Source organism: Harpia harpyja, chromosome 6 (assembly GCF_026419915.1).
Source record: "Harpia harpyja isolate bHarHar1 chromosome 6, bHarHar1 primary haplotype, whole genome shotgun sequence".
In the NCBI taxonomy this organism is placed as follows: domain Eukaryota; kingdom Metazoa; phylum Chordata; class Aves; order Accipitriformes; family Accipitridae; genus Harpia; species Harpia harpyja.
Window position 1 is genome coordinate 70,123,298 of NC_068945.1, and position 27,698 is coordinate 70,150,995.

General features: G+C 59.1%; 1 protein-coding gene across 7 annotated transcripts in view; it reads right to left on the minus strand.

Annotated features, from left to right (window-relative positions):
• SBF1 (SET binding factor 1) overlaps nt 1-27,698 on the minus strand; it is an 85,835-nt gene that overhangs the window by 2,195 nt on the left and 55,942 nt on the right. The window contains exons 5-42 of one of the 7 annotated variants that reach the window (XM_052790611.1): nt 27,499-27,609; nt 25,544-25,567; nt 24,225-24,330; nt 23,543-23,675; nt 22,174-22,282; nt 21,201-21,314; nt 20,365-20,442; nt 19,697-19,810; nt 17,461-17,589; nt 17,146-17,244; nt 16,295-16,499; nt 15,820-15,932; nt 15,169-15,318; nt 14,963-15,031; nt 14,248-14,406; nt 13,757-14,016; nt 13,189-13,361; nt 12,894-12,967; nt 12,588-12,783; nt 12,046-12,173; nt 10,648-10,823; nt 8,300-8,439; nt 6,791-6,998; nt 6,444-6,640; nt 6,195-6,332; nt 5,039-5,131; nt 4,664-4,741; nt 3,836-4,020; nt 3,568-3,744; nt 2,803-2,904; nt 2,535-2,720; nt 2,256-2,382; nt 2,039-2,169; nt 1,218-1,451; nt 891-1,001; nt 496-707; nt 225-312; nt 1-132 (exon numbers count right to left, since the gene is read on the minus strand). In XM_052790611.1, the coding sequence (XP_052646571.1) occupies nt 1-132; nt 225-312; nt 496-707; nt 891-1,001; nt 1,218-1,451; nt 2,039-2,169; nt 2,256-2,382; nt 2,535-2,720; nt 2,803-2,904; nt 3,568-3,744; nt 3,836-4,020; nt 4,664-4,741; nt 5,039-5,131; nt 6,195-6,332; nt 6,444-6,640; nt 6,791-6,998; nt 8,300-8,439; nt 10,648-10,823; nt 12,046-12,173; nt 12,588-12,783; nt 12,894-12,967; nt 13,189-13,361; nt 13,757-14,016; nt 14,248-14,406; nt 14,963-15,031; nt 15,169-15,318; nt 15,820-15,932; nt 16,295-16,499; nt 17,146-17,244; nt 17,461-17,589; nt 19,697-19,810; nt 20,365-20,442; nt 21,201-21,314; nt 22,174-22,282; nt 23,543-23,675; nt 24,225-24,330; nt 25,544-25,567; nt 27,499-27,609 (5,259 nt within the window). The remainder of the gene's footprint in view (nt 133-224; nt 313-495; nt 708-890; nt 1,002-1,217; nt 1,452-2,038; nt 2,170-2,255; nt 2,383-2,534; nt 2,721-2,802; nt 2,905-3,567; nt 3,745-3,835; nt 4,021-4,663; nt 4,742-5,038; nt 5,132-6,194; nt 6,333-6,443; nt 6,641-6,790; nt 6,999-8,299; nt 8,440-10,647; nt 10,824-12,045; nt 12,174-12,587; nt 12,784-12,893; nt 12,968-13,188; nt 13,362-13,756; nt 14,017-14,247; nt 14,407-14,962; nt 15,032-15,168; nt 15,319-15,819; nt 15,933-16,294; nt 16,500-17,145; nt 17,245-17,460; nt 17,590-19,696; nt 19,811-20,364; nt 20,443-21,200; nt 21,315-22,173; nt 22,283-23,542; nt 23,676-24,224; nt 24,331-25,543; nt 25,568-27,498; nt 27,610-27,698) is intronic. The other 6 variants (XM_052790612.1, XM_052790614.1, XM_052790613.1 and 3 more) reach the window with 6 other exon arrangements.

The window sequence follows — 27,698 nt, forward strand, 5'->3', positions numbered from 1 at the left end:
ATCGAAGAAGGCTTTCTCGTCCACCGTCTTGGGGGCCCCCATGGTGGGGGTTCCTGGGGTGATGGACTCCACCTCAGCCAGGTCAATGACTCCTTTGCACTCCGTGTCCATCCGGCTGTCGTAGTACCGCAGCTGCGGGGAAAGGTCCCGCACACGTCAGCTCCCAAGAGGGAGGGAGGGAGGGAGGGAAGGACAGACCCCAGGGCTCACCTGCCCCTCAGTACCTGATGTTTGGTTTTATCCAGCACGAACCAGCGAGGCTTCCACGGTTTCATGAAGGCTCCCTTCTTGTACAGCGACCCCTCATAGGACCTGCGTGGGCCAGGCAGCATATTAGGGTGGGAAGGAGAGAGGGGCTGAAGGGCAGGTCTGTCTGCAACACCCCAGCGTCAGCGGGGACGAGAAGCAATCGGGGTCCGCGCTCTGCAGAACCCACTTGCCTTCACCCCTCCCCAGGCCACCAGCAGCCCCCAGCGCCCCGAGCCCCGCGCCTGCCTGTTCTCGCTCTCCGACATCTGGAACTGGCTGTAGAGCGTGCTGGTGCTCTTGCGGCCACCCTGCTTCCCGCTGGAGGGTGTGGAGGTGCTGCTGGTGTCACTGTCGAGGCTGAGGTTGAGGGTAGAGCCTACGCCGCTCTCCTGCAGGTACACACCCAGCGAGCGCCGGTGGTGGGAGAGGCTGGAGGACATCAGCAGGGAGCTGGGGGTCTGTGGGGAGCAGAGGGCACAGCGTGAGGGGGAGGATGGCACACCCAGCCTGGGGGCCGAGCACCAGCACCCCTCCTTGGTGCCAGGCTGCAGGAGCAAACACCCACTTTGCTTGGGGCACCCTTGGGCAAAGTGACCCCCCCCCCTCCCTTCAGCCCCCCCGTCACACAGCCCCCAACCTACCCGGCTGCCCTCCTGCCGCGCCTCGGTGCGCTGGGAAGCTTTGACCTTGTCCCACGTGTCCTTCCAGCGCTCCGGGACCTGCCCCAGCTCCATCTCCAGGTTGTGCAGCTCCTGCGGGGGGAATTCAGGCATCAGCCCAGGAGGGGACAAGACCCCAGGGACCGCTGTCCCTGTCCCGGGGGGCTCAACCGACCACGACCCTGCCACAACCCCGTCCCACTGTGTGCATGGGGCAGTGTCCCACCCGTGGGCACACCATAGCGAGTCCAGGCCAGGGCCAAACCCAGAAGCAATGCGTAAGATGGTGCCACCACCAGCTGCGCTCACCTCCAGCAGTTTGGAGATGGCGTCGGGCTCCACGCGGCTGCGGTTGTCGTAGCACGGCCAGATGATCTTGCGCTTCGTCTGGGGGGCACTGGTGTCCTGCCGATCTGCCTCCTCCACGTGCTCTGGCTGCCCCTGCGTCAGCTCCCAGTCATAGGAGGGGCCCTCAGAAAGCGTCTCCTCCGTATAGTAGTCCCATACCTTCAGGTTGGAAATGTTGCTGTAGGGCCTTAGCACCTGCGGAAGAAGCAGGGTTATGCTCAAGGAGGGCAGCAGCGTCCAGGCAGGACATGTCCCTAGCCGTGCTGCAGGGACAATCCGTCCAGACAGAACATCGGTCCCTTCACAATGCGCCTTCCCCAAGGGCGATGCTTTCTGACCAGCAACAAGAGGCAGCTGAGGCTGGAAAGCTGCAGGCTGGTCAGGAAAAGGCAATGCTGGGCCAGAGAAAGGCAGAGCTGCTCCCAGACCAAACGAGAGCCCTGAGCAGCTGGGCCACGGCTTGCCCACATCAGCAGAGAGCAGCCCCCTGCCCGGCCGACCTGCTGAGGCCACGTGCCAGAAGGTGCCGCTTCCTCTCCCCAAGGAAGGACGTTCCCAGCCCAAAACGAGACCCTGGCAGCTCCAGCACGGGATCTCCCCTCTGCAGCCTCACCTACATCCCTGCCCGACTCCCCCTCCGGGAACACAGCTCTCAGGGACCTGACTCTGCTCATGTCCCCTGAGGCGGCAGACACCCTCCCCAGTGGGCAAGACCACTCAGGTGGGCAAACGCCATGGTCGGCTGGGCTGGGCTGACCCAAGGGCAGGAGCAGAGCTCTCACCTCCCCATCCTCAGGTGCATACATGTAGTTGAAGAAGATGGGGGCTTTCTTGTTGAGCCGGTCGATGTAATCCCAGATGGACTTGTAGACCTGCTGGCTCTTCCGCTCACCCTTCTCCTCGTAAAGGAGTCCTGTGGACAAGAGAGCGGGGAAGGGGTGTTATTTGGGTCAAGGCACTGGGCTGCGATCCACTCTGGGCCCCGCACACTGCCCTCACCCAGCTCGATGCGCTCGTAGTCAGAGTCCAGCAGGAACGTCCGGAAACGGTTGGAAATGTAGTGGTAGCTGAGGAACTTCAGGTAGTACTGGCTGAACTCAAACTCCATGGGGAACTGCAGGTGGATCTGCAAGGAGCAGCATGGGTGAGACCTCCCAGGACCCACAAACTGCAGGCTGGCTCTGGACTCGTTTCCCGCTGCACAAGGAGCCAGCCAGCCCCGGTGCTCAGGGAGACCCAGCCGGCGCAGAGCCGGCAGCCGGCGTGCTCGGAGCTCACCTGATGTACGCAGTCCAGGAACTGCAGGAAGATGGGGGCAAAACCACTGCTCTGGCCGGCGAGGGTCTGGGCTCCGCGGTGGCTGAAGCGGTGCCCGAAGGACAGCCACTCCTTCTCCACGAGCAGGCGGAAGCCCTCCAGCGTCCGGTAGTAGGGGTCCGACAGCAGCTGCACCAAGGAGACCACCTGCAGGGACAGGGGGGCTCGAGATGCTCGCGGGGAGATGGCCACGGGCAGCCGTCGCGTTTGGCAGCTGTAGGGCTCCTACCTGCGTGGTGATATCCCAGCCGTCCTCCAGGCTGACCAGCACAGAGGAGCCCGTGTCCAGGAGCTCCACCACCAACACCGAAATCTGCAGGATCTTATGGATCTGCCAATGTAAGGGCCAAGAGTTACTAGGGTGCAGGAAACTCATTTGCTGGACGTCTTGTGAAGTGACCCTTTCTCCTGGAAGCAGGTGAGCCAAACGAAGCAGAGCACAGGGCTTACACAGGGCCACGATACACGACCCCCGTGTTCACCGTGCAGCACCCTTTGTCTGCAACAGCAAGGCCAGTGGGGCAGAACCACCACACCATAAGCAGAGCCGTGGGTCCCTCGCACCCTCCAGCAGCCAGAGGGTCCAGTCCCACAGCAGCTCCGCACTGGGACCAGTCCTACAGCACAGCAGCCACCTGGGTGACCCTGGCTACTGCCAGCACTGCCCTGTACCAAGCCCTTTATAGCGTTCAGCCGTCCTGCAGGTCCTGCTCTGCTTCCCCAGCCAGCAGCTGCCCCAGACACTCGCAGCTCTTGTGTCCAGCACCACAGAGCAGTACTCTGGGCTATTTTATCCTTGTCCCTCATACCGACCTTGCTCCCTTAGTGTCCCCCACTCCGTGCCACAGTGATGCTCTAGAGAGGGCACCTGGAGCCTCCATTCTCACTTTGCCAGGAGGTAAGAGCACATGCCCTTGTGCGACAGCCAACAACAGCGAAGACGCCTACTGTGGGGACGGACCACAGCCCCTCCAAGTTTTGGGTGACAACTGACCTGGGACAGCCACTCGGACTCCTCCAGGGACCGCAAGTAGGCGACGCTGGGGTCAGTGGAGGGGCAGCCGGGCACGCAGGCCTTCATCAGCTTCTTGAAGCTGGCCTTCACCTGCCGCACGTCAAACACCTCGATGGGAACCACCTCCCAGTGCTGCAGCGGGTCCGGTTTCACCCCCTGAGGGAGGAAGAGAATCAGCGCGGTCCAGAGAGACGTCCCGAGCAGACCCCCTCGCCCCGAGGAGGCTGCTGCCAGGCGTCAGGGTTACCTTCAGCTGTGACTTGTCCCCGATGATGTAGAGCGAGGCCCGGTGCTGGCGCAGGAAGCTGGCCTCCGAGGGCGTACCGTTGTGCTGGGCACCCAGCAGGTCCTTCCCAGCCAGGCGCGACCCGATCTCCATGTTCAGGGCATAGCTGCTCATGCGCCCGCTGGCTCGGATGCTGCCCCACTTGCCTGCAAGACAGGCGGGAGTCAGGCTGGGGGTGCCCGGCTGGCTCGCGGGCTGCGTTGGCATCCGCGTCCCCCCCCGCCGGGCTGGCACGGGGGGCGAGCAGCTCGCCACGAAAGCGACGGCTGAGCTGCTGCCGCCCTGCAGCCCAGCGCCCTGGGAGCACATGCCGGGAAAGTGCTGGGAACCAGGTTTGCTTTTGCTCCTTCTCCTTGCTGGGTGCTGTAGGATTGCCTTCCTGGTGGATACGGAGACCAACCCCGGCGGCTCCGCGTCCCATCACCTGCGCAGCCACACCGCGCTCCCGCCCCAGGCCTGCGCCCGCACCGCCAGGACCTGCCCCTTCCCCGCCAGCCAGACCCTGTCCCTGGCCACCACCACCACCACCCAAGCACCAGCAGATGCGCAAGGAGCCTAAAGCAAACCTGAGAGGACGTTGCAGGATCAGCTGGGGACAGGCCCGGTACTTACCGCTGGCACCGCGAGCTGGACCAAGCCAGCGACATGCTCGGTGGAGGCGTTCGTTAGCGGGCTGAGGTGGGGTGTTACTGGGGCATTAGTCGTGTGAAGGGTGGGAGTGTGTGTGTGGGGGGGTCAGTCGGTCAGGTTAGCACCCGGGTGGCGGTTAGGCGGCCGGCGGTACCGTACCTCGGGGCGTCTCGCGGCCCTTCGCCGACACACACTTGGGGGTGGAGAGAGTGATGACCCTAGCTCTGTGACCGAGCCCTGAGAGCACAGGACGAAAGCAACCTCAGCGAGGGCACCGAGGCGGACCCACGGATCATGCGGGCCAGGCGGGAAGAGGCGCCTGGGGACCCGGACGGAGAGACTGGAGCAATGAGTGGGATGAACAAGATGGCTTCGGGGTGCTGCAGCAGGTCCCTCCCTCCCTCCCTGAAGCTGCCCCACGGCAGAGAGCTCGGGGGGAGCAAAGGGGAAGCATCTACTCTACAACAGCTGCTCCGAGCCGGGGAGGGCCTTCGCGAGGCCCCCACGAGGCAGCGTTCACTCGCACGTCCTCACCTCCGCGGCTAATAGTACCGGGCCCATCGTCCTTCCCTCCCATCACCTGCTTCATGAGCGATCCCAGCTTAGGCTGTCTCTTGTCGGAGAAATCTGTAGCACCAACAAAATGTCAGCTCTCGGCCTCGCTGTGCCGCTCCAGAGGGGCCCTCCCGCCTTGCCTCCCCACAACTGCTCAGGAGGGAGGGGAAGGGGCCAGAGAGAGAACGCGGCAGCAAGCAGGAGAGCCCGGGGCTGGGACCAGGAGGCCAGCATGCGGGAAACACCTTCCAGCTGGAGCCACAGCAAAAAAGCAGCTGGTGCCGCAGTGCGAGCGGGGGCTTGACCCTCCCGCAGTTCTGCCCCGGCCCTGCCCCAGGCACTTTGCACCGCGGGGACATCACCCAGGCACTGCCGCAGCCCGGCAGCCCCCTACTCTGCGGCTCCCTTGCCACCACACCGGGTCACTCCTCTGCCCCCCATACTGCTGGTCTGAGCCACCCGCCTTCAGTCACAGCTCCGGGCATGTCCCCCCACACCAGGGGAGAGGCCTCGGAGGGGCTTTCGGAAAGTCCTCTCCTCCCCGGGCTGCAGGGAGTCCTGGCTGGGTTCCCCCACGGTCCCTCTGGCCCCCAGTCACCTCTGCAGCTATGATGGGGTGGAATGGCTGGGACAGAGGATGAATGACACCGGAGCGTGGCAGGGCAGTGACAGGCAGCTCTGCTCCGGCAGGAAAGGGCAGGCTGCTCGGAGAGCAAGGGGGGCATAGACTTACCGAGGTTTCCTGCGACAGACCCCGAGAACCGCTGCCCGCTGCGCTGGGGTGCAGACGGTGCCGAGATCTCAGCTGGTGGGGGTCTGTCCCCACCCGGTCCCCAGCGAGCGCCTGGATCCGAGCACAGTCTGGGGCTCCCAGTGCTCGCAGGTCCAGGGCCACTGGGTTTCCCAAAACCCATCCCCACCACCAGCCACGGAAGACCAGCTGGAGCTGGGAGCTCTGGAGAGCGCGCTGGAAAGGCTCTGCTGCCTCCTCTGATGTGGGAGACCGGGGACAGCAGCTCACCTGGCTGCCCGAGCTCTGGGACAGACAGCACGACCCGTGGCTGGGGCCCCGCGCACACGAGCATGAGCCCTCCTGCATCCCCGCTGCGCTGCCGCCCACGACTGAGCTCCTCACCTGAGCTGCTCATGTGCGCGGAGGTGAAGCCACTGAGCGTGTTGCGCCCGCTGGCGTCGGCGTAGTGCGGCATGGAGTTGATCACGGCCTGCAGGTACTTCTCCTGCTCCAAACTGGTGGAGTCCGTCTGCGACGGGCCTAGGAGGAGAGCCACGAGCATCACCGCTCTGCCACCGGCACGAGACCCGAGGAGGGGTCTGCAGCCCACTCCCGGCACGGGTGCTGCCCAGGGGCGGAGGGGACGGGCACCTGCGGTGGGTGCGTTCTGGGACTTGAAGAGGCCCACGACGCCCTTGCCGTGCAGCCCCCCCGAGCGCAGCAGCACGGCCTTGGTGCGGGAGTTTCGCCAGCACACCACGGGGAAGCGGTTCTGGCGGTAGCAGCGGGAGATCCGCTGGATTGTGTTGTCCTGGATGCTCTGTGGCACGATGAGCAGCCCGGGGTAGCTGCAGGAGAGAGCGGAGGCTCTGCAGAGCCCAGCAGGGCGCAGCACGAGCCCCCCTCCCCTCCAGCTCCCACAAACCAGGAAAGACCCCCGCTGTCCTCTCCTAACCCTGCAGACCCCCCTCCTCAGCCACAGCCCTGCTGAGGCTCACCTCCGGCAAATGGCGTACATGCGGTTCACGGTGGAGATGCGGAAGGGCTCGTTCTTGGAGCGGGTGAGACTGCTGCTGAGGGTGCCCAGCCCCATCCGCTGGTAGTCGCGGCAGCAGGCTCGCTCCACCAGGTGGTTGATGGTCATCTTGTCCGAAGGTTTGATGGTGGTGGTGGGGGTCAAAGTGCTTCTGTCCATCTCTTCAGACACTACGGAGACAAAGGGCAGTCTGGGACCACCCTCAGCACAGACACAGCGTCCCACATGCAGCTGGAGGAGACGGCCAAGCTGGAGACATTTCCCAACCCAGCAGAGACAGGACAGGGCAGGGCAGGAGCTCCCTCCCACCACCTTCACCTGAAACGGGAGAGCTCAGCTGCCCCATCGAAAGGGCTGGACACTGGACTTTGGGGTGAGCGCCCTTATTTGTGAGGTTAAAAGCACAAAGAAAAGTCAGCTGCCTGGGTACTGACGTTAGAGCAGATTTTTTTGGTGCCTTCACATCGCTTGATACCACTGAGAGATGAGGAACAGCCCACCACAGATCTATTCAGTGCTGCTCCGTCACACTGGTCTCACCTCCTCTCTCAGAGGAGAGCAACCTCCTGGGAGAGGGGGGCAACATGGGCGAGACCTCGGCTCCAGCGAGGCTTTCAGCCCAGGACACTTCCATCCAGGCAAAATCACTCTCAGGTGGACACATCCCTTGGTGGCTGCTCTCCACAGGCAGCTTTCCTAATGCTCCTAACACATTTCCTAATGCCAGAACTGGAAAACAACAACAGATCTCAAAGGCATCTCTTCTGGGCCTGAACGCAGCTGGTGTTTTTGTTAATAACTTAAATGATGGACACAGTGGAGACTTGTAATGTTTGTGGCAGACCTCGAGCTGAAAAGCGCTGCAAACAAACTGGGGAGCAAACAAAAGGAGCAGAATCCAAAGTATCACGGTGAACAGTAGGAAAGATCCAAAATCAGCCATGCCAGTCTGCCAGATCAGCCCCACATGCAGCAGGAGGGACTGGTCCCCGCAGACACTGCTCCCCACTGAAACCCTAAATCCCATCCACCACGTCTTCTCTGACAGGCCTTCCCACCTGGGAAGGTTGTAATCTTCAACACGGAGGACTTCTGTCCCTTCCAGTCCCTTGTTACTCTCAAACCAGTCAAGCTCTTCTCATGTCTAACCTAACCTGCCTTGCTGCAGCTTAGATCTGTGACTTTATCTGAGGAGCTGTGGCCACTGACCAAAGAACTCCCTCCTCTCCGCAGGGCTCACTAGGTATTGGAAGTACATTTAGCTGCTGACTGGCCACCACCAGCAGACGAGAGCTGATGGACCGTCGAACACTGGGAGACGCGACCGTGGCAGCAATCCTCTGCACCAGGGAAGCTCCCACGCCTGTGTGTGGTCCTGACAGCCGAGACCTCTCCCAGCTGGAAGATGCTCCTGCGCCAGCAAACACCCCGCTCCCCACAGCCTCCCTTCCCTGCTCAAGGTGCTCCCAACCTGAGATCTCATCCTCGTTGTCCTCTGGGAAGTGCTGGCTGCTCCGCTGCTCCCACGTGGGCGGCGTGTATTTCTTTCGCGTCACGTACTGGCGGCCGATTGTTTTCTTGGCATTTTTCACCAGGTTTTTGGAGAGTGTCCTGGAACCAGAGAAGAGGTTGAGGCCAGCTGACACCACCTCCCACACGTGCATGACCACAGCCTAGCGCGGCCAGAAGAGCAGCCCCTGAAGGGTTAGAGACACCAACACTCAGTCACACCGAGAGCAAAGCAGAGACAGGAGCATCGCTCACCACCGGCTACAGGCGCGGGGTCAAAGTCACTGTCACCACAAGAGGGGAGATGTCACCTGCTAGCTCCCTGGCAGGGAGGAGCTGGCTCCTCGGCTGTAGGAGGGCACCAAGCCAGAGGCAGAGCCTACAGCACTTGCCTTCCCCTGGGGGGACTGGGGTGCCTGGGGAGGCTGGACGGCATAGCCAGGCTGAGCAGGCATCCCAGCCTCCCGATCCAAGGGGACACCAGCCTTGTCCCGGGCTCTAACACCATCACCTCCGCATCGGAGCTCCCGCAGGCAGCGATCTGGCTCGTCCCCAGAGGAGGTGGGCTCCAGCTCATGGCAAGGGCCGGGGGATCCACCGCAGGGACGTTGCTAGCCCAGCCTGAACACAGGGCTGCTCCTCCCTGGGCAGAGGGGAGGCAGCTTGCGGAAAGTGACCTGCTCGATGCCACGTAAGGGCCAGGGAGAGCTGGGCTCGGCCACTCCCGAGGGCAGCCCAGGGAAAGCAGAGAAGGGAGGAAACCTTCCAAAACCCACGGGTGATTAGGCTGCGTGGTCAAAACAGGCTCCGCACGACGGAGCTCCAGAAAGCAGGAATTCCCGAAGGCAGGAATGGCCTGCCCACACGCAGGACCTCACGCTCATCACTGTCCCAGTGAGCCCCTGGGCTCGAAGGGGAACAAATAAAGGAGACGTGTATCTCACATCAGCCAGGGAAGGGGCCACGTCCAACCCAGGGTAACAGCTACGCTGGTGCAAAGATTTCTAGAAATTCACCTTATCAAGACAGGGGCCAAAGTGAGACGAGGAGGTGCCTTGTTCTGCTTTGCAAAGCAGACGGTGAGGGAATCCAACTGCTCCCTACATTTACTAAGGGCGGGAAAGCCTTAGGACTGAGGGAGAAAGCTGTCCTGAGAACAAATGTGTGGGTACGGAGGCTAGGAACAGGAGGGCTTTCTAACCAGAGGAACAAGATTTGCAGATAGTGTGGGGCACTGGAAGCAGACTTGGAAGAGGGGGACAAAGCGTATTTCACAAGTTCAGACAGACCACTGAGACTGTGCCCAGGCCCGGAGCTGGGCCCAGCAGCTCTAGAGGTCTCTGGAGGTTAGTGGTACAGGCACAGCTCCCTCAGCATGTCCTGGGATCCACCAGACTGCCACGGAGAACTAGGATGACTGACCAACCGCTGCCAGAGGCCACGGTGCTGCGATGGTGAGAGCACACACCCCAAACCTGAACGTCAGACCAGCCGCCTGGAAAAGGGCATTCCCCAAGTGACAAGCCCACAGCCCAGGTCGCATGCAGAGCAGGTGAGAAGAAACCCTGGGAGCAGTGAAGGCTGCAGCCTGAGCCAATGCCACCTCGCAAGCTCCCGCCCAGGGTGAAGGCATCTTACGTGGTTGAATGGCCAAGGTGCCCGAGGGACATGACCCCCACTGTCAGGCCCTGGAACATATCGGTCACCTGCTGGGAGCTGAGTCACAAACACACGGGAGAGACGCTTAGACTCCAGGGCACACCAAGCGTGAACACAGCAGCAATCAGACCCCAGCGCTACAGCACTGCTTAACCTAGCCAACGAGCGCAGCAGCAGGGTCTGGCCGCAGGTCAGCACCACACACAGAGCTTTGCCGCTGCCCCGCAGCGCTTCCCATCCTCCGGCACAGCAGAGACTGCTCTCTCGTGCCCACTGGAACCTCTCCCGTGAGACGCCTCCTCGGGGCTTGTGCTGTTTTGGCCTGGGCAACAGGGCAGGGAATGCCACTGAAGCAAACACCCCGCTTCCCAAGTTTGACCGATCCTCTGTGTGGGACTGAGACACCGCTGCCAGACGTGCAGCATGTCCCCCCTCCAAAGACAAGTGGAGGTCCTGTGCATGGAGAGGTCTGAGCAGGGTAGGCTCAGGGACCCCGACCTCCAGCTCAGGAGTCCGTGCCCCCGCTCTTCTTGAGTGACCCCTGCTCAGCAGCTCTTTGCTGGGTGGACTGGAGGAGGGAGAGGAGAAGCCCTGCAGTGCCTGAAAGGGTCAAGCGCATCCCACATGCTGTTCTCCCCACGGCACAGGTACCTGAGCGAGGGGTTCTTCTCCTTGGCCTTGGGCTGCATGGCTTGCTTGGGTGACTGGCCCACGGTGAAGGCGAAGGTGCCACGCACGTGCTGGGGGTAGCGCAGCTTGTGCAGGTGCTTCCTGAAGACCTCAGCGCTGTCTGAAGCCACCTCCTCATCGAAGGCAATCTTCAGCAACTGCAGGCAGAGCAGAGAGCAGGCTGAAGGGGTGGTCACGGCATGCTCAGCACGGCTGGGCCAGGGGACTGGGAAGGGCTCTTCCCACAGCACAAGCTCAGATCCCAGTCAGGAGCAGGGACCACAATGGGCACAAGCCAGGCTGGGAGGCTGCCCTGTCTGCCCCTCCGCATCAGTTACTCTGTCCCATACCCCTTTCTCCTTGACACCGCTCCGTACCTGGCACTACTGCTCCTGTAATGTCCCCAGAGCCCGGTCACTGCAGCCCTGAGCACGCAAGATGGGCAGGAAGCAGTAGACAGCACATTTTAGGTGCTCTCCTCCTAGCATTGCTCTACCTCCACAAATTTCTCAAAGATGTAAAATGCTGGATGACTACTCACATTGTGACATCTCTCCCTGCTATATTTCTCTCCCCCAAGACCTGCTACAAGGTTTTGCAGAACCACCTCCCAGGGCACTGTGTGGGGACATCTCACACCTTCTCAGGGCTCCAGCAGCCACTGGAGCAGTTGGAAAGGAGCCCCAAGCTAACGAGCAAGAAGTTGCTCCTGTGTACAACAGGACTGTGACTGGAGCACCTCCCCTATGAGGACAGGTTGTTCAGCCTGGAGAAGAGAAGGCTCTGGGGAGACCTTCTAGCAGCCTTCCAGTACCTAAAGGGGGCTTATAGGAAAGCTGGAGAGGGACTTTTTACAAGGGCATGTAGTGATAGGACAAGGGGTAAGGGCTTTAAACTGAAAGAGGGTAAATTTAGGTTAGATGTAAGGAAGAAGTTCTTCACTGTGAGGGTGGTGAGGCACGGTAACAGGTTGCCCAGAGCGGTGGTAGATGCCCCATCCCTGGAAACGTTCAAGGTCAGGTTGGATGGGGCTTTGAGCAACCCAGTCTAGTGGAAGGTGTCCCTGCCCATGGCAGGGGGGTTGGAACTAGATGGTCTTTAAGGTCCTTTCCAACCCAAACCATTCTGTGAGTCTACTCCTTTCTCTGCAAGGGGGCCTCTGGTTCCATCCCTTCAGGTGCACTGTCACCTGCTACAGAGGTTGTCTTTGGTCCCCTCAGGAACACTGCCCCCAAACCACGTCAGCCCGGGCAGTGAGTGCTTCATCCCAAGGGATGGTACCAGCCATGGCCACGTACCTGCCGGGTCCCACCAGCAACGTGCTCCTTAGCTGAGGCAGTGCAACGCAAAGGAGCAGCCCACAGCCCCACATGGTCTCACCTGGAATGTGCACGAGCGCAGCTGCAAGCCCTCCTGGATGAACTGATCCACCTGGGCCTGGATATTGATCTTCTTCTCTTTGGTCAGTGAGGCGATGGGGAAGGATCGGATCACCACCTGCTCCCCCACTGGGCACAAGCATGGGAACAGGTTAGCCACATCCTCAGCCCACCACAAGAGAGTCCCGTAGGATTAAAGCAGCCAGAAACAGCCTAGACGTACGACAGCCAGCCCGTGGCGACTTGTAGATGATGCCTAGGATGTGCATGAGTAATTTATCATCTACCAAAGGTGGACAGCAAGAGCAAGCACCTCCTTTGTAGTACTGGGAGCAACCATCAAGCTTGTGGTGGTTCCAGCAGCCCCCAGCAAAGCCCAGTGCTGGCTGGTCACTCACCCAAGGCAACCACTCGAGGCCCTTATCAGCAACTCCTGCAGCAAGGTGAGCTGCAGCCACTGCTCCAGGAGAGCTACCGGCCACCTCCTCCCCAGGCATTACCAACCCCTGAAGACAGAAGATGCGGTGCACACAAGATTCTTACCCAGAGGGTCCGTGGGAGTGCCTTTGAAGATGATGCGGTAAGTGGTGAGGAAGATGGCTCCTTCTGCGGGGAGGAGAGGTGGACCACCAATATTCCCTCCAGCAGCTTCTTCCCGTCCATCAGGCATGAGGTACACGCGGAGCCCTTCCATCACACACTCCTCACCCACCAACAGGTTGGGGCGCAGCAGCTTTGGCTACAGGGATGTACAACAGAAGTTAAGGCCCACGCAGACTGCGGAAGGGGAACTGATAGCCCCACGCAGCACCAGAACCTTCACCCCACTGCAGCAGGCTGGGTCCATACCTTCTGGATGGGAGGAAGCCTCTTGCTCTCCCTGTGCACGGCATCCAGTGTCTCTATGTGCATCTGCACAATATCTGCAGACAAACATGAAGTTAGAGACTGGGAGCAAAGTCCTGCCCTACACACCACCCAGCAGGCTGCCAGCCTGCCCTGCAGCACCGTGTGTGCCTTCTCTTGGCCTTCCCACTGCTTCCTGCAGAACCACCTCTTGAGCAGACCCCTGAGCTGATCTGGCAGGATCCCCAGTGAGACCACACAGCTGCCCATTCCCCAGCACTGCTGCAACTCTTATTACCAGGGATCATGACATGCAGCCCCTTGAGGTGCTCGTTGGTGACTCCACTCTCCGTGCAGACTTTGTCCACAAAGCGGTTGATGAATCGCACCACGTAGTTGGCCACATCGGAACTCTCTGCATCCTCAAATCCACTTTCTGTGTCATAGCTCTCAGCCACACTGCCAGCGATGCTGCCATACAGGAGTCGGGAAGAGTTATTAACCCAGAACATCTGTCTTCTGCTGTAACCCACACCAGGCAGAGCCCAAGAGAGTTTCCAAAAAGCGAGTGGACAGGGTACTCCAGGGCATGGTTTAGGGGGCATGGTTAATGGTTGGACTCGATGATCTTGAAGGTCTTTTCCAACCAAAATGATTCTATGATTCTATGATTCTACTCTTGATATGAACCCAGGAGAGCTTCCACTCTTGATATGAAACACCCCTGGGCACTGCAACCTGCATCAATCCTGATGGCAGCTTGATCCAGATGCCCCAGGTACGACACCAAGGAGCTCCTATCCCCAGCTCAGGTTGCTCTGGTGTCCCTGCAGCACGCCCCTGCCAAACTTTCCAGCCCTGCTTACCTGTTGGTGACAAAGCTGTTGCTGACGCTCTCCACGTCCCCCAGCCCAGAGCTGCGTAGCAGGCGGTTCTTGCTGGTGTCGAGAGGCAGCAGCAGGTAGCTCATGCGGTTGGCGTAGTGGATGGCCTGGCTGAAAACAGTGCTCTCCTCCTTTTGGATCAGCTCCTGCTGTTTCTCTCGGCTCATGGTGGGCCAGAGCCTCAGCTGCTCTGATGCTATCTCCAGGGCAGACTTGGCTTCCTGTGGCCCCTCTGTGCTCTCCTGAAGGAGTCAGAAGGAGATGTCAGGCATCTGCATGGACATGAGACCTGCCAGCCTTCACCCCACTGTTCCCACAGGAATCTCCCCCCACTGTTCCCACAGGAATCTCCCAGAACCAGGATGCACTCCCTCAGGCTGGTTCAGCATCCTTATCAGCCCATGGACCTATGTGGAGAGCTGCTTCTGCACAGCAGCCCTCCAGGGACACTGGCACCGTTGTCACCTCCTCACCTCATCCGTGTGGTTCTCCTCGTTGTTGTCCAGGTACAAGGCTCGGATGTGGTTCTGCACATCGCAGTAGAACATGGCCTCCCAGAACTGGATGTTGGTCCACACCACATGCTCCTGCACACAGCTGTAGGCAAACTGCGTGATGCCCGGGCTCAGTTTCTGAGGAAGCGGAAGGTGGAAAAGAGTTTCATACAAACATGGCCTTTGTGCAAAGCTCTCCTCTCCAGGTAATCCTTGCTCTAGCCTGTTGCTCGGAAAGGCAACATACCCTTGGGCAGGCAGGAGGGACACTTGCATCAGAGCTCCTCCAAGCATTCCCTGCAAACTCTTCTCAGATTTGCCCAGCACCCACCCAGAGCCCCACAGGGCCTCATGCTACAGATGATTTATGGGAGGCAGAATCTTATCTCAGCCCAGCTTGACCAACAGATCAAGATGGCTCTACAGAGCAGCCCCAGTTTCTGAGCACCCTTCCCAAGAGGTGCTCCAGCCATCTTGGGAGCCTTGGGCCCAGAGAATGGCACAGCCAGCCTGGCCAAGCTTGCAAGTGGTTGGAAGCTACTAGGCAGGACCCCGTACTCTGAGAATCACCAAGGGGACAATATGCCCTCAGCCTGGCTGCAGGGCTGGCTCTCAGTCCTTCAGCCTGCCAGCCTCTGCGGCCTCCAAGGAGTTCTGAGATGGCGAGGGCTGTACACGGGGTCGGGATACTCACTCGGCAGAAAGCAGTGACCAGTGGCAAGAGAGCGGCTGCAATCCCATGCTCATCCATGGCAGTGCAGTCCTGGGGAACAGAGCAGAGGTTACAAGAGGATTCACAGCAAGACGCCCCAGACCACTCCAATCCCTGCACCATGCTGTCTCCCACAAGGGGAGACAAGCTCCTTCCTAAGAAACATGCTCTCCCCAGCCCTCTCCTACCTGCAAACAGCAGTTCATCATGCGGATTATGAAATCAAACTGCTGGTGATCCAACACTGCCCGGTTCTGCTGCACATGCAGGTTCAGCTCCTGGGTCAGGCAGTGCCTGGCTGCTCGGCCCTTCATGGCACGCAGTACAGCAGGGAATAACTGCAGAGGAAAGAAGTTGTCGTTGAGTAGAAGGACGGGGCCCAGCGGAGCTCTGGTCAGACAATGAGTTCAAGGGCAGCCCACAACAAGGAGGCACAAAAGGGGCTTCACATTCCGGCTGTGTTGGCTGACACCAGGAGTGACACACTCAGACGTGGAGGCAAACCAGAGCAAAACCCCACGTCTGACCTGGGAGGTCCCTGCTCAGCAAGGCCAGGGAGGACCCCAACCCGGTTATCTCCACGGGACGGACTCTGGGGGGCACCGGGAGATGCAGAAATAGTGCTAAGCTGGTGCAGTGGAGCAATCAGCCAAAAGCCCAGGGACGCAACATGGAGAAACAGAGCTGAGAGGGGAACACGTGAACATACAGGAACAGAGCTGGTCAGCAGAGATCTGGTCATGGGCAGGGAATGTCCTTGCCAGTCTGCCATAGAGGAGAGGCAGAGCAACCCCCTCCCTCCTCCCCTCAACCACCAGCTCCTCAGGTGCCCCCCTCACCTTTTTGGCTTCTAACATCTTGTTCTCAAAGACGTAGGAGATGCAGTTTCTGACGACCTCCAGGCGACGGGCACTGTTGGCCAGGGCATTGCCGTTGCGCTCCATGATGGCAGCTGGGGAGAGAATCACCTGTTAATTCAATCAGGGCAGGACTTTCACCCCTGGGTGGGGAGAGATGGGTGCCCCCTCCCCTGCTCTGCATGGGCAGGGCTCTGGTTTCCAACTGCTCATGCTAGAAGAATACTAGGGGGTCTTCAGCCATCCCCTCATGCTGGCTGATAAGACTCAAGGGAGCTCTAAGCAGCCCAAGGGGCAGAAGCTAATGGGGACAGTGCTGCTGCTTCTCCAGGGCACGTTTTGCTCACACAGGACCCTTGGACATGCTGTATTGTGAAATGGAGCCAGCAACACCACAGTAAAGCTCGTCCTGAGCAGGGTTTCTCACGGCATGGAAAGGCCCTCTGCGCACACGTACCGATGGGGGGTCCTGATGGCACCATGCATTTCTTCTCCGCCTTCACAGCAGGAGGAGCCGTCTGCAGCTTGGCAGTGGCCTGGTCGATGATCCACTGCACTGTCCCCTCATCCAAACGGGGAAAAGGCTTCTGGTGGAGGCGCAGGTGACAGCCTTCCGTGGGCTTCTGCACCTTGTGCATGGTCACCGCGGGGTAGGGGTTCTCCTGGCACAGCAAAGACAGTTTCTTTTCAGGCATGGAGCCATCACGCACCTTCTCCCAGAGCAGGAGCCCCAGTGAGGCATCCTTCAGCAACCTCTGCTGCTCTGAGGCCGAACGCTCTCCCAGCAGGTATTTACAGCCCCCAGAAACCTGCAGCCCTGAGGGCAGGCTGTCTGGGCAGCAGTACTGGCATGCTCTACTCCCAGGAGCTGCATGGACAGCTCGCTTTGGCCCTGAACACAGCAGCAAGCAAAGCACCATTCAGGAGCTCTGTCCTGAGACGGCCGAGGGCCCCACAGGTGCTGCTCTGCTTTCAGAAGACCTTTGCTGGCCCACCCTGGATCAGACAACAAGCACGGTGGCTGCTCTGGAGCAAAGGCATGGAGTGCCTAATGCCCAGGCCACCTGAAACCGAGGAATCTCACTCCTGGGAGTGGCTCACAGCAGGCCAGACACTTCTGGGCCCATCAGCAGGTACCCTGCCACACGTGACAGTGCATGGGGACAGGATCATGCACTGCAAGCGTCAGTTCCAGCAAGAGCTTACGGAGGGAGGACAGACCAACCGGGGCTCCGACCCAGGCTCTCCCTGCCCTGTACCCCCTTCCGAGCAGCTTCTCCCTCCTGCGCTCAGACTTCCAGGACTCACGTTTTTGTAAAGTTTCTCCGCCAGCTCCTTGATGTGCCGCAGTATTTTCTGCTTGTTCCCCTCTTCTGCACGCATGCGCTTCACTTCATAAGCCACAAGCTGGGAGAAGAAGAGATGGGTGAGAGGAGAAGCTGCCTGCTGGACAGGATCTGGCCGCCCTTCCCATACCCCGGCTCCATCCCTGGGTGCAACGCTACAGCCGGAGTGTCACAGCAGATCCCCGGCTCAGTCCCTCAAGGGGCAGGGGGAACTGAGCAGAGCAAGGACACATGGGACAGCTGGGCAAGGGGATGCTGCTGCCAAACTGCCACTTACCTCATCAAACAGGTCGATCGAGCGGTACGGGGCCCCCCGCTCAGTCACGAAGCCAGCAAATGCCATACCCTCCAGCACCTTGGTGAGGAAGTCATCCTCCGTCAGCCCCCTCTGCCCAAGGAAGGCTGCCTGGAAGAGGGGAGAGTGTGCACCGTCAGCAGCACTGTCCAGGCATCAGTGATCCTGGCTGACGTGGCAGAGTAGATGACACCGTTACTGCAGCAAAGGACAGGTGCCCATGCGGCAGTGGGACCACGTTGCCTCCTTCCCCATCCCACGCAGGTGCAGGGACACAAAACATGCGCCTCTGGCTCACAGCAGAGACACATTTTCAGCAGGACATGCTTGGTGGCAAGCCAGCATCAGCCCCAGTGTGCATGCCAGGGGAAGCAGGGACACAGCTGCCGCAGGCTCCTTCCGGCAGCTGTGGTGAGGACCTCATCCAGAACAACGCTTGTTCACCCCACCTCTTCCCCAAACACGGCTTTGAAGGAGCCTCTCACCAGCACCACAAAGGGAGCCCGAAGCACCAGGTTTCCTGCGTCTGCAGAAAGCCCTTAGGACTCTCCCCTCGGCAGATGAGCGTGGGACCTCATCCCACCCAAGAACCACTGGCTACGGCTCACTACGTGCCTGCAGGAGCAGCCAGTGGGGAACAATTTTTGCTCCTCCAAACACCCTCGCCTGCTCACTACACACCAACTCACTGATTGGGATGGGACAAGGGTGCTAGAGCAGGGTCCACTCACCCACAGCCCCAACGACATTAGGGACCTCCGGGCCACCATGCCACCTACGCTCGCCCTCCTCACCTCTCTGCGAAGGAGCTGGACCAGTCATGGAGCCCCCTCCATGCTGGAGCCACGGGCACTGCACCAGAACACGGACTGCTGAGTCCCGTGTCCCTAAACCCGCTGTGAGAGAGGCACAGATGTTGCTGTGGCCAAAGCAGCTAAATAAGTGAAATTCAGGCTATTTTGTACTGCATACTGTTGCTGCACAGAATGATTTTATGAAATGGAAGTTCATCATACTTGATTCACTTTATAGCAGTTTTATGAAAGGGCATTTTCTCATGTTTACTGCACGTTTATGATTTTATGGAACTACAGAATCTTTGTCGGGCACCTGTTGGGAATCTTTATTGAGCATAAAAATATGGCTAAAACCTTTATAAACACGCTGCTGACTTTAAATGTCAGAGGCCAAAGCACATTTTACAGCACAGGGCAGCACTGGTGATGCATGAGCCCAGGCCGTCCATGGTGTGTACACGCTCGCAGCCACTCTCCTGGCACGCTTTTGCGGGTACAAGGTGTTACCCCCTTGACCTCGCGGTGGGCTGGGCAGAGCGGGAAGGTGCAGGCAGCAGGAAGGTTCCTGCCTGCCCATCCTCAGCGACCTCGAGTGTGCAGCGGGGAGGGCATGGCTGCGTGACGTGGCCACACCAAGCTGCCAGGCTCAAGTCCCTCTGCTCTCACACCCCATCTGTTGCTTTCTCTTGCGTTAGGTCTCCATGGATGCCCAAACACTTCAAGGTTTTCCCTGCTCTCCTTGCCCTGCCAGCCTTTCTGGTACAGCTAACAGCCCAGAAGCGCCAGGGAAGGCAGGCCCTGCCTCCTTCCTCTCCCCAGATCTTAAGAAAATCCCCAGTTCCAGGCCAGGCCATGAGGGACACCTTCTGTGAGCCTCAAAGGCTGCTTGACACCAAGGCACACAGGACGCCAGCTGCAGTGCATCTGACCACCCACGGGCGTAAACAGGGAAGCGCTATCTGACCCGCAAGACCTCGGGACGGTCAAGGACAAACAAGGGATGCAGGTGGACCCAGGAGTGATGTAGGAGAGGTCACCCACTGGAAACACAGAACTGTCTTCTAGATACAGCTGTATTTGTGCAAACCTCTTCATACATCAGTTCATCCCAACCTCCTCTCAACTCGCTTGGTCAAGAGTTACTCCATAGCACAGTTTGAAAAAATAATTCTGCCACGTGGACAGGAGGCCGTAGAGCAGACAGAGACGAGTCACTGCAGAAACACGCTCCCTGCCCTCCCTCACTGGCCAGGCCCCAAAGGCTTCCTCCCTTCCCCATCACACCGCTCCCAGCAGCAGCTGTTTTTCCCTCCAGGAGCTGCCTCCCCTGCTCAGACAAGAGCCAGGCTGGCAGACCCAGCATGCCAGAGGTGCCTGCCAGCTCCTGCACGCGTGTGCCCGTGCCTGTGCCGGCGCCTCACCTTATGGAATCGGATGACCGGCTCAGGATGGATGCGGATAATGTGCAGACACCAACGATAGCCCTGAAGCAGCTGCGCGAACAAGCGGAGGAAGACAGCACGGATCTCCTTATCCTGCAAAGAGGGAAGGACAGCGTGGTCACAGCATGCCTGGTCAAGCAGAGAGTGCAGACAAGCCAGCTCACCGGGGCAGGAGTTTACACCCAGCACCGAGGCGAGGGGATCAAACCACATGTCAGGGTCAGCATCTGCTGAGCTGGGCAGGAAACTTGGCAGAGATTCCAGGGAAAAAGGGACACGGTAGGCTGGATTCACTGTTCTGCCTCCCCTTCACAGCATCTCCGACGCTGCACACAGAGGAAAGGGAGCTCTCGCAGCCCCAGGGTTTGCTGAAGTGCCCAAACGTTCGGTGTCTGCCTCCAACCGCTGCTCCAGCACAGCAGTAAACCTGGCAGCCCCTGACCACGGGCCAGCTACTGAAATGGCACTGATGGCTTCCAGGCCACGGTTTTGCCTTTTGCCATTGTGCTTTGCCTCTTAACTTCAGCAACACTGAGATGGAGATGGGCCTGAAATTGTGCCTGTCCGCTCCATGCCCAAAAAATGGGGTGTCCAGCAGGGATGGCAGCCTCACAAGAAGGGTCCCGCTTCCTCCCCGCTCCACTCACCTGCATTTTGAGAGAAGAAGCAGAAATCGTTGAAGGGGGGAATGCGAGATCTGCCACCTCCAGCTCTGGGTCCAAGACCTGCACAGACAAGGCACAAAGCACACTCAGGCCCTGGCCCAGGGGGATCTCTACCTTCACAGCTGGAAAAAGCAAAGCAGCATTCCGCAGAGACCCAAAAATACCCACAGAAAATGTCCAAGGGCCTTGGACACAAACCTACAAGGCTGGAACCACCAGGTATCAGAAAACACTGTCACGCAAGGGAAGCCTCAAGGCCTGACCCTTCCTCATGAAGCCCCACTGCCCAGAGTGCGGACCCCGGGCACAGCTCGGTGGGCTGAGGGCAGTGGGGAAGGGGGAGCCTTTCCAGCTCTGCTGTACGCCGTGGGAGGGCTGGGGGCTCAGCACAGCGGGGCTGCAACAGAACCAGCCCCCTCCTGCTCCCCCCAGCCACAGTTGAGGAGCAGAAGCTGAGGCATGCAGCATTTGTTTGGCGCGGCTGTCCTGGGCACGCTCTCGCATGGCCAGCGGTCTCTGGGAACACACGAGCAGCCAGAAAAGCTTCGGGGCTGCAGCTGCTTCCTGCCCACAGGCTGGGAGCCAGCCGCCCGATTCCCAGAAATCTTTGGCAGAACAACCCCCCCGCCGGCACTGCCACACACCAGAGGCCATCAGGATCAGGAAAGGTCTCCTGTGACATGGTCAGCAGGACCCCAAAATATGGACCTCTGCCCTCAGAGGAGTCCCTGCTGCTCCATTCCCAGCTCCCCTTGGAAATGTGTGTCATTCCCAAGGTGTTTGCACCCTGCAGACGGGGGAAAGGCTGCAGCACTTACCATGGAGAGGGCTTCCCGGGTCTGCTGGAGTAAAGGTTCGGGGAGCAGGGAGATATGTACACACTCAGGGACATTCACCGTCCCGCCATCGAGGTCTGCGATAACAACATCCAGCTGGAAGTGGCAGGACAGGCATGAGACAAAGCCAGGCTTTCTGACACCCTCCCCACCACCTCCCGCTGGGCGACGGAGAGCTAGCGAGGGGGTAAGCCCAGCTCAGGAGAGGAGGGCTTAGGAAGAGTGAATGTCTCCTCTCCATCTTCTGTGAGTACTCTAGCCCTCAGTAGTTATTTTGCCTTATCCATTGTCACCAAACACAAGCATTTGCCAATACACAAGCTATAAAGGGATCCCATCACTCCCTGCAACGAAGGCAGCAGAGGGAGGATAACCTGGCAGGAGAGGGATGCAGCTTTGCTCAGCAGGCACCTGCCCCGACTTCGTGGCATCACACTCCTTGGCACCTTATCGGCCTGGGTGAGGTGTCAAACACTGACCCCAGCCCAACACAGAGGCCATGCTGCTTAACTAAAGTGGCACGCTGCAGTTTGTTCAGAAGGCTGCACGAAAGCTTGTTTCAGTTTACATCAGACTCATTATGCTTTGATTCAATTCAGTTTCTGAACTGAAGTCTGAAGTGCCAACACAGCCTCTTGGACCAGCGCTGCCAGCCGAGTTTCAAAATCAAATCCTTGGTTAACCCCAGCCGTTCGTGTGCAGGCTCTGCAGCGCAAAGCCCCGACGGCGCGTGGCCCAGCCAGCCCTGCTTGGCTTGTGCGGCACTTTTGGATCACAGCCCGGGCTGGCCAGCCTGAACAAGCAGAGCCTGTGCGAGCCGGCGTGCTCAGCCTGCTGCCCCAGGCACCCTCAGGACAACGTTTGCTGCTATCTGAGACTGCTGGCACACGACCCCTGCTTCTTCCTTGGACCACTTCTGCTCCCGGAACAAGGGACGGGGTACATGGCATCTCACCAGCTCCTGCGTCTCCGACTGGAAGATGGAGTGGACTCCGATAATGAAGGGTGTTGGCGTGCTCAGTACCTCAAGGAGCTGCGCAGGCAAGATGGGCACGTACGTGAAACTGCAACCAAAAGAGCATCACTGCAGCCAGTCGAGCCTTGCTCTCTACCCAAGCACCATCCTTGACACCAGCTGATGATCCCCCTCCAGAGTTTGTGGGGTGACTATGTCCCCAGGAAGGCCGGCTTTCTCCTAGCACTCTCAGCCCTTCAGACAGTACGTGCCCTACAGCTGTGCAAGGTTTCTGAAGGCTTGTGGACACTGACCATGATCATTCTCTGGCCCTGGAGTTATAATCTAAGTCTGACTGAGGGAGAGGTTTCCAGCAGAGCAATTTAACTCCAAAAGAAAGCTTTCTTTGGAATACAAATAGCCTTTCTGCAGCCTGGGGGTATGGCAGGCCAGCGTGGAAACAGTGCGACAGGAGCTGGCATCAACAATGGCCTGTCTATCTCAACTGTCCTACTTGGGAGATGTGCAAACAGCCCCAGTGGCAGCCAGTCTGCGAGCCGGCGTCCTCCTCCCCAGCTGGGCCCCGTGGGTCAACAGCATCACCAGCTCCCCAGGACTGGGGTGAGCAGGGTGCCAGCCATCCCGCAGAAGTCACCACGGCGGCTTGGCCACCACCGCCGGCACCTTAACAAAAGCCCTGTATGTGTGTGCCCCTTTCTAGGGAGGGCAGAATTTGCACCACGGCTTTCTGGAAGCCTCTCGGTGTCCAGCCCCCCCATTCAGCGAGACTTTGTGCCCAGGGCTGGGACAGAGGGCTGCCAGCAGAAGCGGTGCACTGGTGCTCTGTGCTCTGCACAGGCTGCAATGCAGCTGAGAGGAGGGAAAGGGGACAGATTCTGGAGAGATAAGCACCTCTGGCCTCACCTGACAGGCTTGCTTCCCTCTGTCAAGAGTTGCCACGGCTAGGAATAGTGTATGCCAGCAGCTCCTGGAGCTACAGACACTGCTGGTAATGCCTCACTCCCTGCTTCCAGTGCTAGAGCCCTGGTCTTACCCTAGAAAGGAGGGAGGCAGAGGTGGAAGCTTCACACCCCTTCACTGCTGTGGACAAACTCTGGAATTACATTGCTGTGCAAGCCAAAGGCTTCAAGAAAGGGGCTTTCAGCACAGCTGAGACCTGTGGGCATTCACCTGCCCCTTCAGTGGCAGTGCCCAAAACACGGCTAGTTACCAGTCATACTAGCTATGAAACCAGGAGGCAGCAAGGGCATGAAGGAAGGGGGAGCAAGGACGGGCTCAGCAGGCCCTAGCTGCTTCTACGTTACCATCAGAGGGCTGAGGGGCTCAAGGAGCGGTGGGGTGCCCTCACCTGTACTTGAGGGGGAACATAAGCGCAAGGAGAGCCCGGCAGGCATCGGTCAGCCTCTGGTAACTGCTGGAGAGAAACAGGATCTTGTGTTCAGTAAGCGCTGCACAGAAGAGATACAGCACGTTGGTGATGCCTGGGGAGAAAGGGAGAGAAGAGTGCTCAGAAATGAGGGTTCCCCTCTCACACCCCACCAGAGACCACTAAACCCTGCCCGAGCTGGATCCCACTCCCCATCTCCACATTCTGCACAACAGAGGAGTTAAAAATCCTCCCAAAAAGCCGCTTCTGGGTCACCCAGGTACACACTCCCCCAAGGAAGCCCCTCTTCTGAGAGATGTTCAGCAGCCCTCCTGAGCTGCCAGTGTCCTTTAATCACAGGCACAAGGCTAACAGCAGCGCACCTCTGGGCACTCCCTCCTGCCACCCAGGCTGTTTCTTATGAGATCTGGCTGCACGTCTTGTGCCCAAGCTGCCAGTGTCCTGCCCTCCTGGGAAAGGGAAGGCAAAGCAGGACTGGGGAAGGCTCAGTCTGAGGTGGCTGCAGCTGGAAGAGAGCCCTGAGCTGACAAGCCAGGCTCAGGAGTGCGGTGGGAAGCGACGTGCAGGGAACTCCAGCTCAGGACTCAGCCAGCTGGCTTTGGCACCGGACCTGGTGAGAAGGAGGCGTGGGGAGAAGTCTCACCAAGCTGGCGGAAGAGCAGGGCCACACTGCAGCTGCTGACGGGAAGCGAGTCATTGATGGGTGTCTGGATCACCTGCCTGTCCCCTGCTCCCAGAGAGATCGTCCTCTGCAAGAGAAAACAGACCTGGTCACTGCGCGTCCACCCAAGCAAGGGGCGAGCACAAGCATCCAGGGCAAACCAGCTGCCCCGCTGTCTCTCCAAGCCAGCGGCAGCCTGAATCCCCCCGGTGCACAGGGCCAGGGCGACTGTGCCCTTGGCACAACCCTCGTACCCAACGGGGCAGCATGTCCTACCACAGCACACGGCCTCACGGCAGCACGGCTGGAGCAAGGCTGCTGCAGGAAGAGGGAAGAAGACCCTGTTAACAACACACGTCGCGTGCTTGGCTGGGGCCACGGGCTAAGGGGAGGAATGAGACCTGCTGAAACAGCTGGCAGTCCCAGCCAGCACTAGCAATTCCTTGACGGCTGGCAGAAGGCGGCAGCAAGCCCCGAGACCCGCACTGCGATACAGCACACGAGGGCTCTCCAGGACCTCGCTGCCAGAGGGGAACAGCTCGCCGGCACCATGTGCCGGCCAGGCAAAGGAGCAGCACCAGCTCTTCAGCCTCTCCCATCGGACAGGGTGCCTCACCCAGGCAGCGTGAGCAGGCCCTGATGGCTCCTGGTAGGAGGGCTGGGGATGGACAGACTGGGCACAGTCTCATTACTTCTTCTCCAATACAATTTTTTTCCCAGACCTAAGCTCATTCCCAGTGGCACGGGGAAGCCTACACGTCCCCACCCTCTTCCCAGGCTGCAGGGGCCGGGGCAGGACCAGACCACTGGCCCTCTTCTCCTCTTTCTACACCTCTCTAGGGAAAACACTCCTCTGCAATAGCAGGTTTCGCCATGCAACCCACCTCCTTACTCAGCCCCCTGCAGCCACAAGAGCTCACGCCACCGCAACAGCCCAGAAATCTGCTGAACGCCGCCGTTCTGGCAGAGCAGAACAAGCACCCCTGACCTGGTCTTCCAGACCAGGCCACCACGTTTTTCACAACCCCCAGGAGAGTGCACTCACGGAGACACAAACAGCGCACAGCCAGTCTGCTGCAGTACAGGAAAGCAACCCCCTTCCCCAGAGCCCGGGCACACGTTCCCTGCTGCCTGTCAGTGCAACACACACAGACGCACACCCAAGGGTGCTCTGACAGAGAAGACGAACAGTGCCCAGGCTTCCACCGCTGCACTAGCTGCAGCGTGTGCCACCCTCAAGAACAATAAAAGAGAGGTAGCTAACGAGGAGACAGACCCAATGAAAGGAAAGGTGTGCGTACCGCTGCTTCGTCGTCCGCGTCAAGCTGAGATAGAGACAGACAGAGATAGCGCAGTCAGTTAGAAACACACAAAGACAGCAAGACAACAGGGAAGACGAACACAGGCAGAGGCCAACAACAAGCAGGGACCAACACTCTCGGAGAGGAGAGATGCACGCACGCACAAAGCAAAAGCAATAGCTACTACACTGGAAAAGAGCGTTTGGACACAGCAGAGCAGGTAAAGCACATGAAGGGAAGTGCCACCAACACACTGTCCTCCCTGTAGCACACTACTTGTTCCCACAGCACAGATTGATCCTGCAAGAACTGGGAGGTGACGAATAATTGTGCCAAAAAGCACTGTTCAGTGAGCCACAGCAGCTCGAGAAGCCGCCCTGGTCCAAACAGCCTCTCCTCTCCCATACTGCCGCTTACGCATCTCACCAGGGAGGAACCAGATGGAGTCAGACAGATCTGGACAGATCCTGCAGGAATGCTATTGCTCTTGCCCTCAGCCAGAGCAAACCCGGGACGCTTGGCACACAGTCACAGCCCCCTGGGTGCGGGCAGCACCCTGCTTTCTTCTCCGGAGGACTCGGATATGACTGGCATCCATCCCTCTCCTGCAAATACCAGGACCACTGCTGGGCCCTCCCAGGACCTGCATTGCTCTGGATTATTAGAAGCACCACCAAACCTATGTCGAGCTGTGACAGCAGCCCAAGGGGCACCACTTCTGCCCAGCAGAAAGCACCTGCCCAAGAAGCCTGCACAGACACACAGGTTCAAGACAGCAGCTTCCCCTCAGGGTCACGGGCCGCAGCAGTGAAGAAACCTCTGTCTCTAGGCACCAGAGACCTGTAGTGCTGCCCCAGCCTTGCAAAGGCTCCTCCACTTGGGCACAGCCTGGGTGCAAAAGAATTAGATGGCATTTTTTGCTGGGGGAAGTGGAGCTCAGCTGAAAGTGAAGCCACAGCAGGAGACAAATGCACGTCCATGGTTACATTCCAGGTGTTAGCATGGCAGAATTCCTCCAGGGCACTACACTGCTGTCTCCAAATACCTCCTGCCAGAGGGTGCAGCTGGGCTCTCTTCACTTCTGTCATCTCCAAGTCAGCTTCAATTAGCCCTTCCTTACCCATCTGCTGCTCACATGAGCTAGACTGAGCCCAGCTGGCCTTCCTAGAGCAGGAGGAAGACTGCAAGAGGAACACATGGCTCAGAGGGGAAAAACAGGAGGGTTCTCTTTGATGGCCTCAGTTCTGGGCACAAGCGAGGCTGTTGCTCCTCAAGCCCTGTCCATCAGAGATGTCAGCCATGCACACGCACAAGCCAGTGGTTTGAGGAGAGAGCTCTGAGCTGCTCGTCTGGCAAACGTTAGCCTTGCTTGGCCCGTTTCCCTAGAGCTGACTCGTCCCCACTCTCACAGATGACCCATGACCACTTGGCTCTGGAGCAGCTCTCCAGGCAATCAGACAGGGCTGAGTGGAGGAGCAAGACCTCCCTGATGCAGGAATGACCAGAGACCATGGCAATTGTTTGCACAGATCAATCAGTGACTACGTAAGCCAGTTGGTGGTCGAGCCACCCAGTACTCCCTCCTGGAGGGAGCAAGGAGCCAAGACCAAGCTGCCTAGTCATAGCAAGCTGTAGCTAAGCGAAGCAGCAAGATCTTCTCAGCTGATCTAGGAGCTGAGCAGCTCCAAATCACAGAGGTTTGTTGTTTCTACTCTTAAGCACTTGGGAAGGCACTGCCTGCACTAGCCAAGCACCTGCCCGTAGCAGTGCACTGTGGCAGCTACTCAGTTGCCAGTGCACTGAGCCAGACTGCCCACAAGTCAAATCAGCCTTGCTCAGCTCACTCCAGCACAGCAAAACCAGAATACAGCTGAGCAAAAACATCCCTGCTTCTGTCAGAGCTGCTTAGGAGGCAGAAGCACAGAGAGGTAAGAGGGAAGGTGCAGGTTACCCACCTGAGCTCCCCCGGTGATGGGGATGGTACACGTCAGGAGGTTCCCAATAACATTCTCCAAGGACACACTCAGTCCGTCCACGTAGATGGTATAGATCAAACCCAGGCTGTTCTGGAGAGGAAAGCACAGCACAGCTGAGCATCAGGGTGGGAAGCAGACGTGTACAGGTGCAGCTGGGGAGGGGCTCCAGTTTGGAGCAC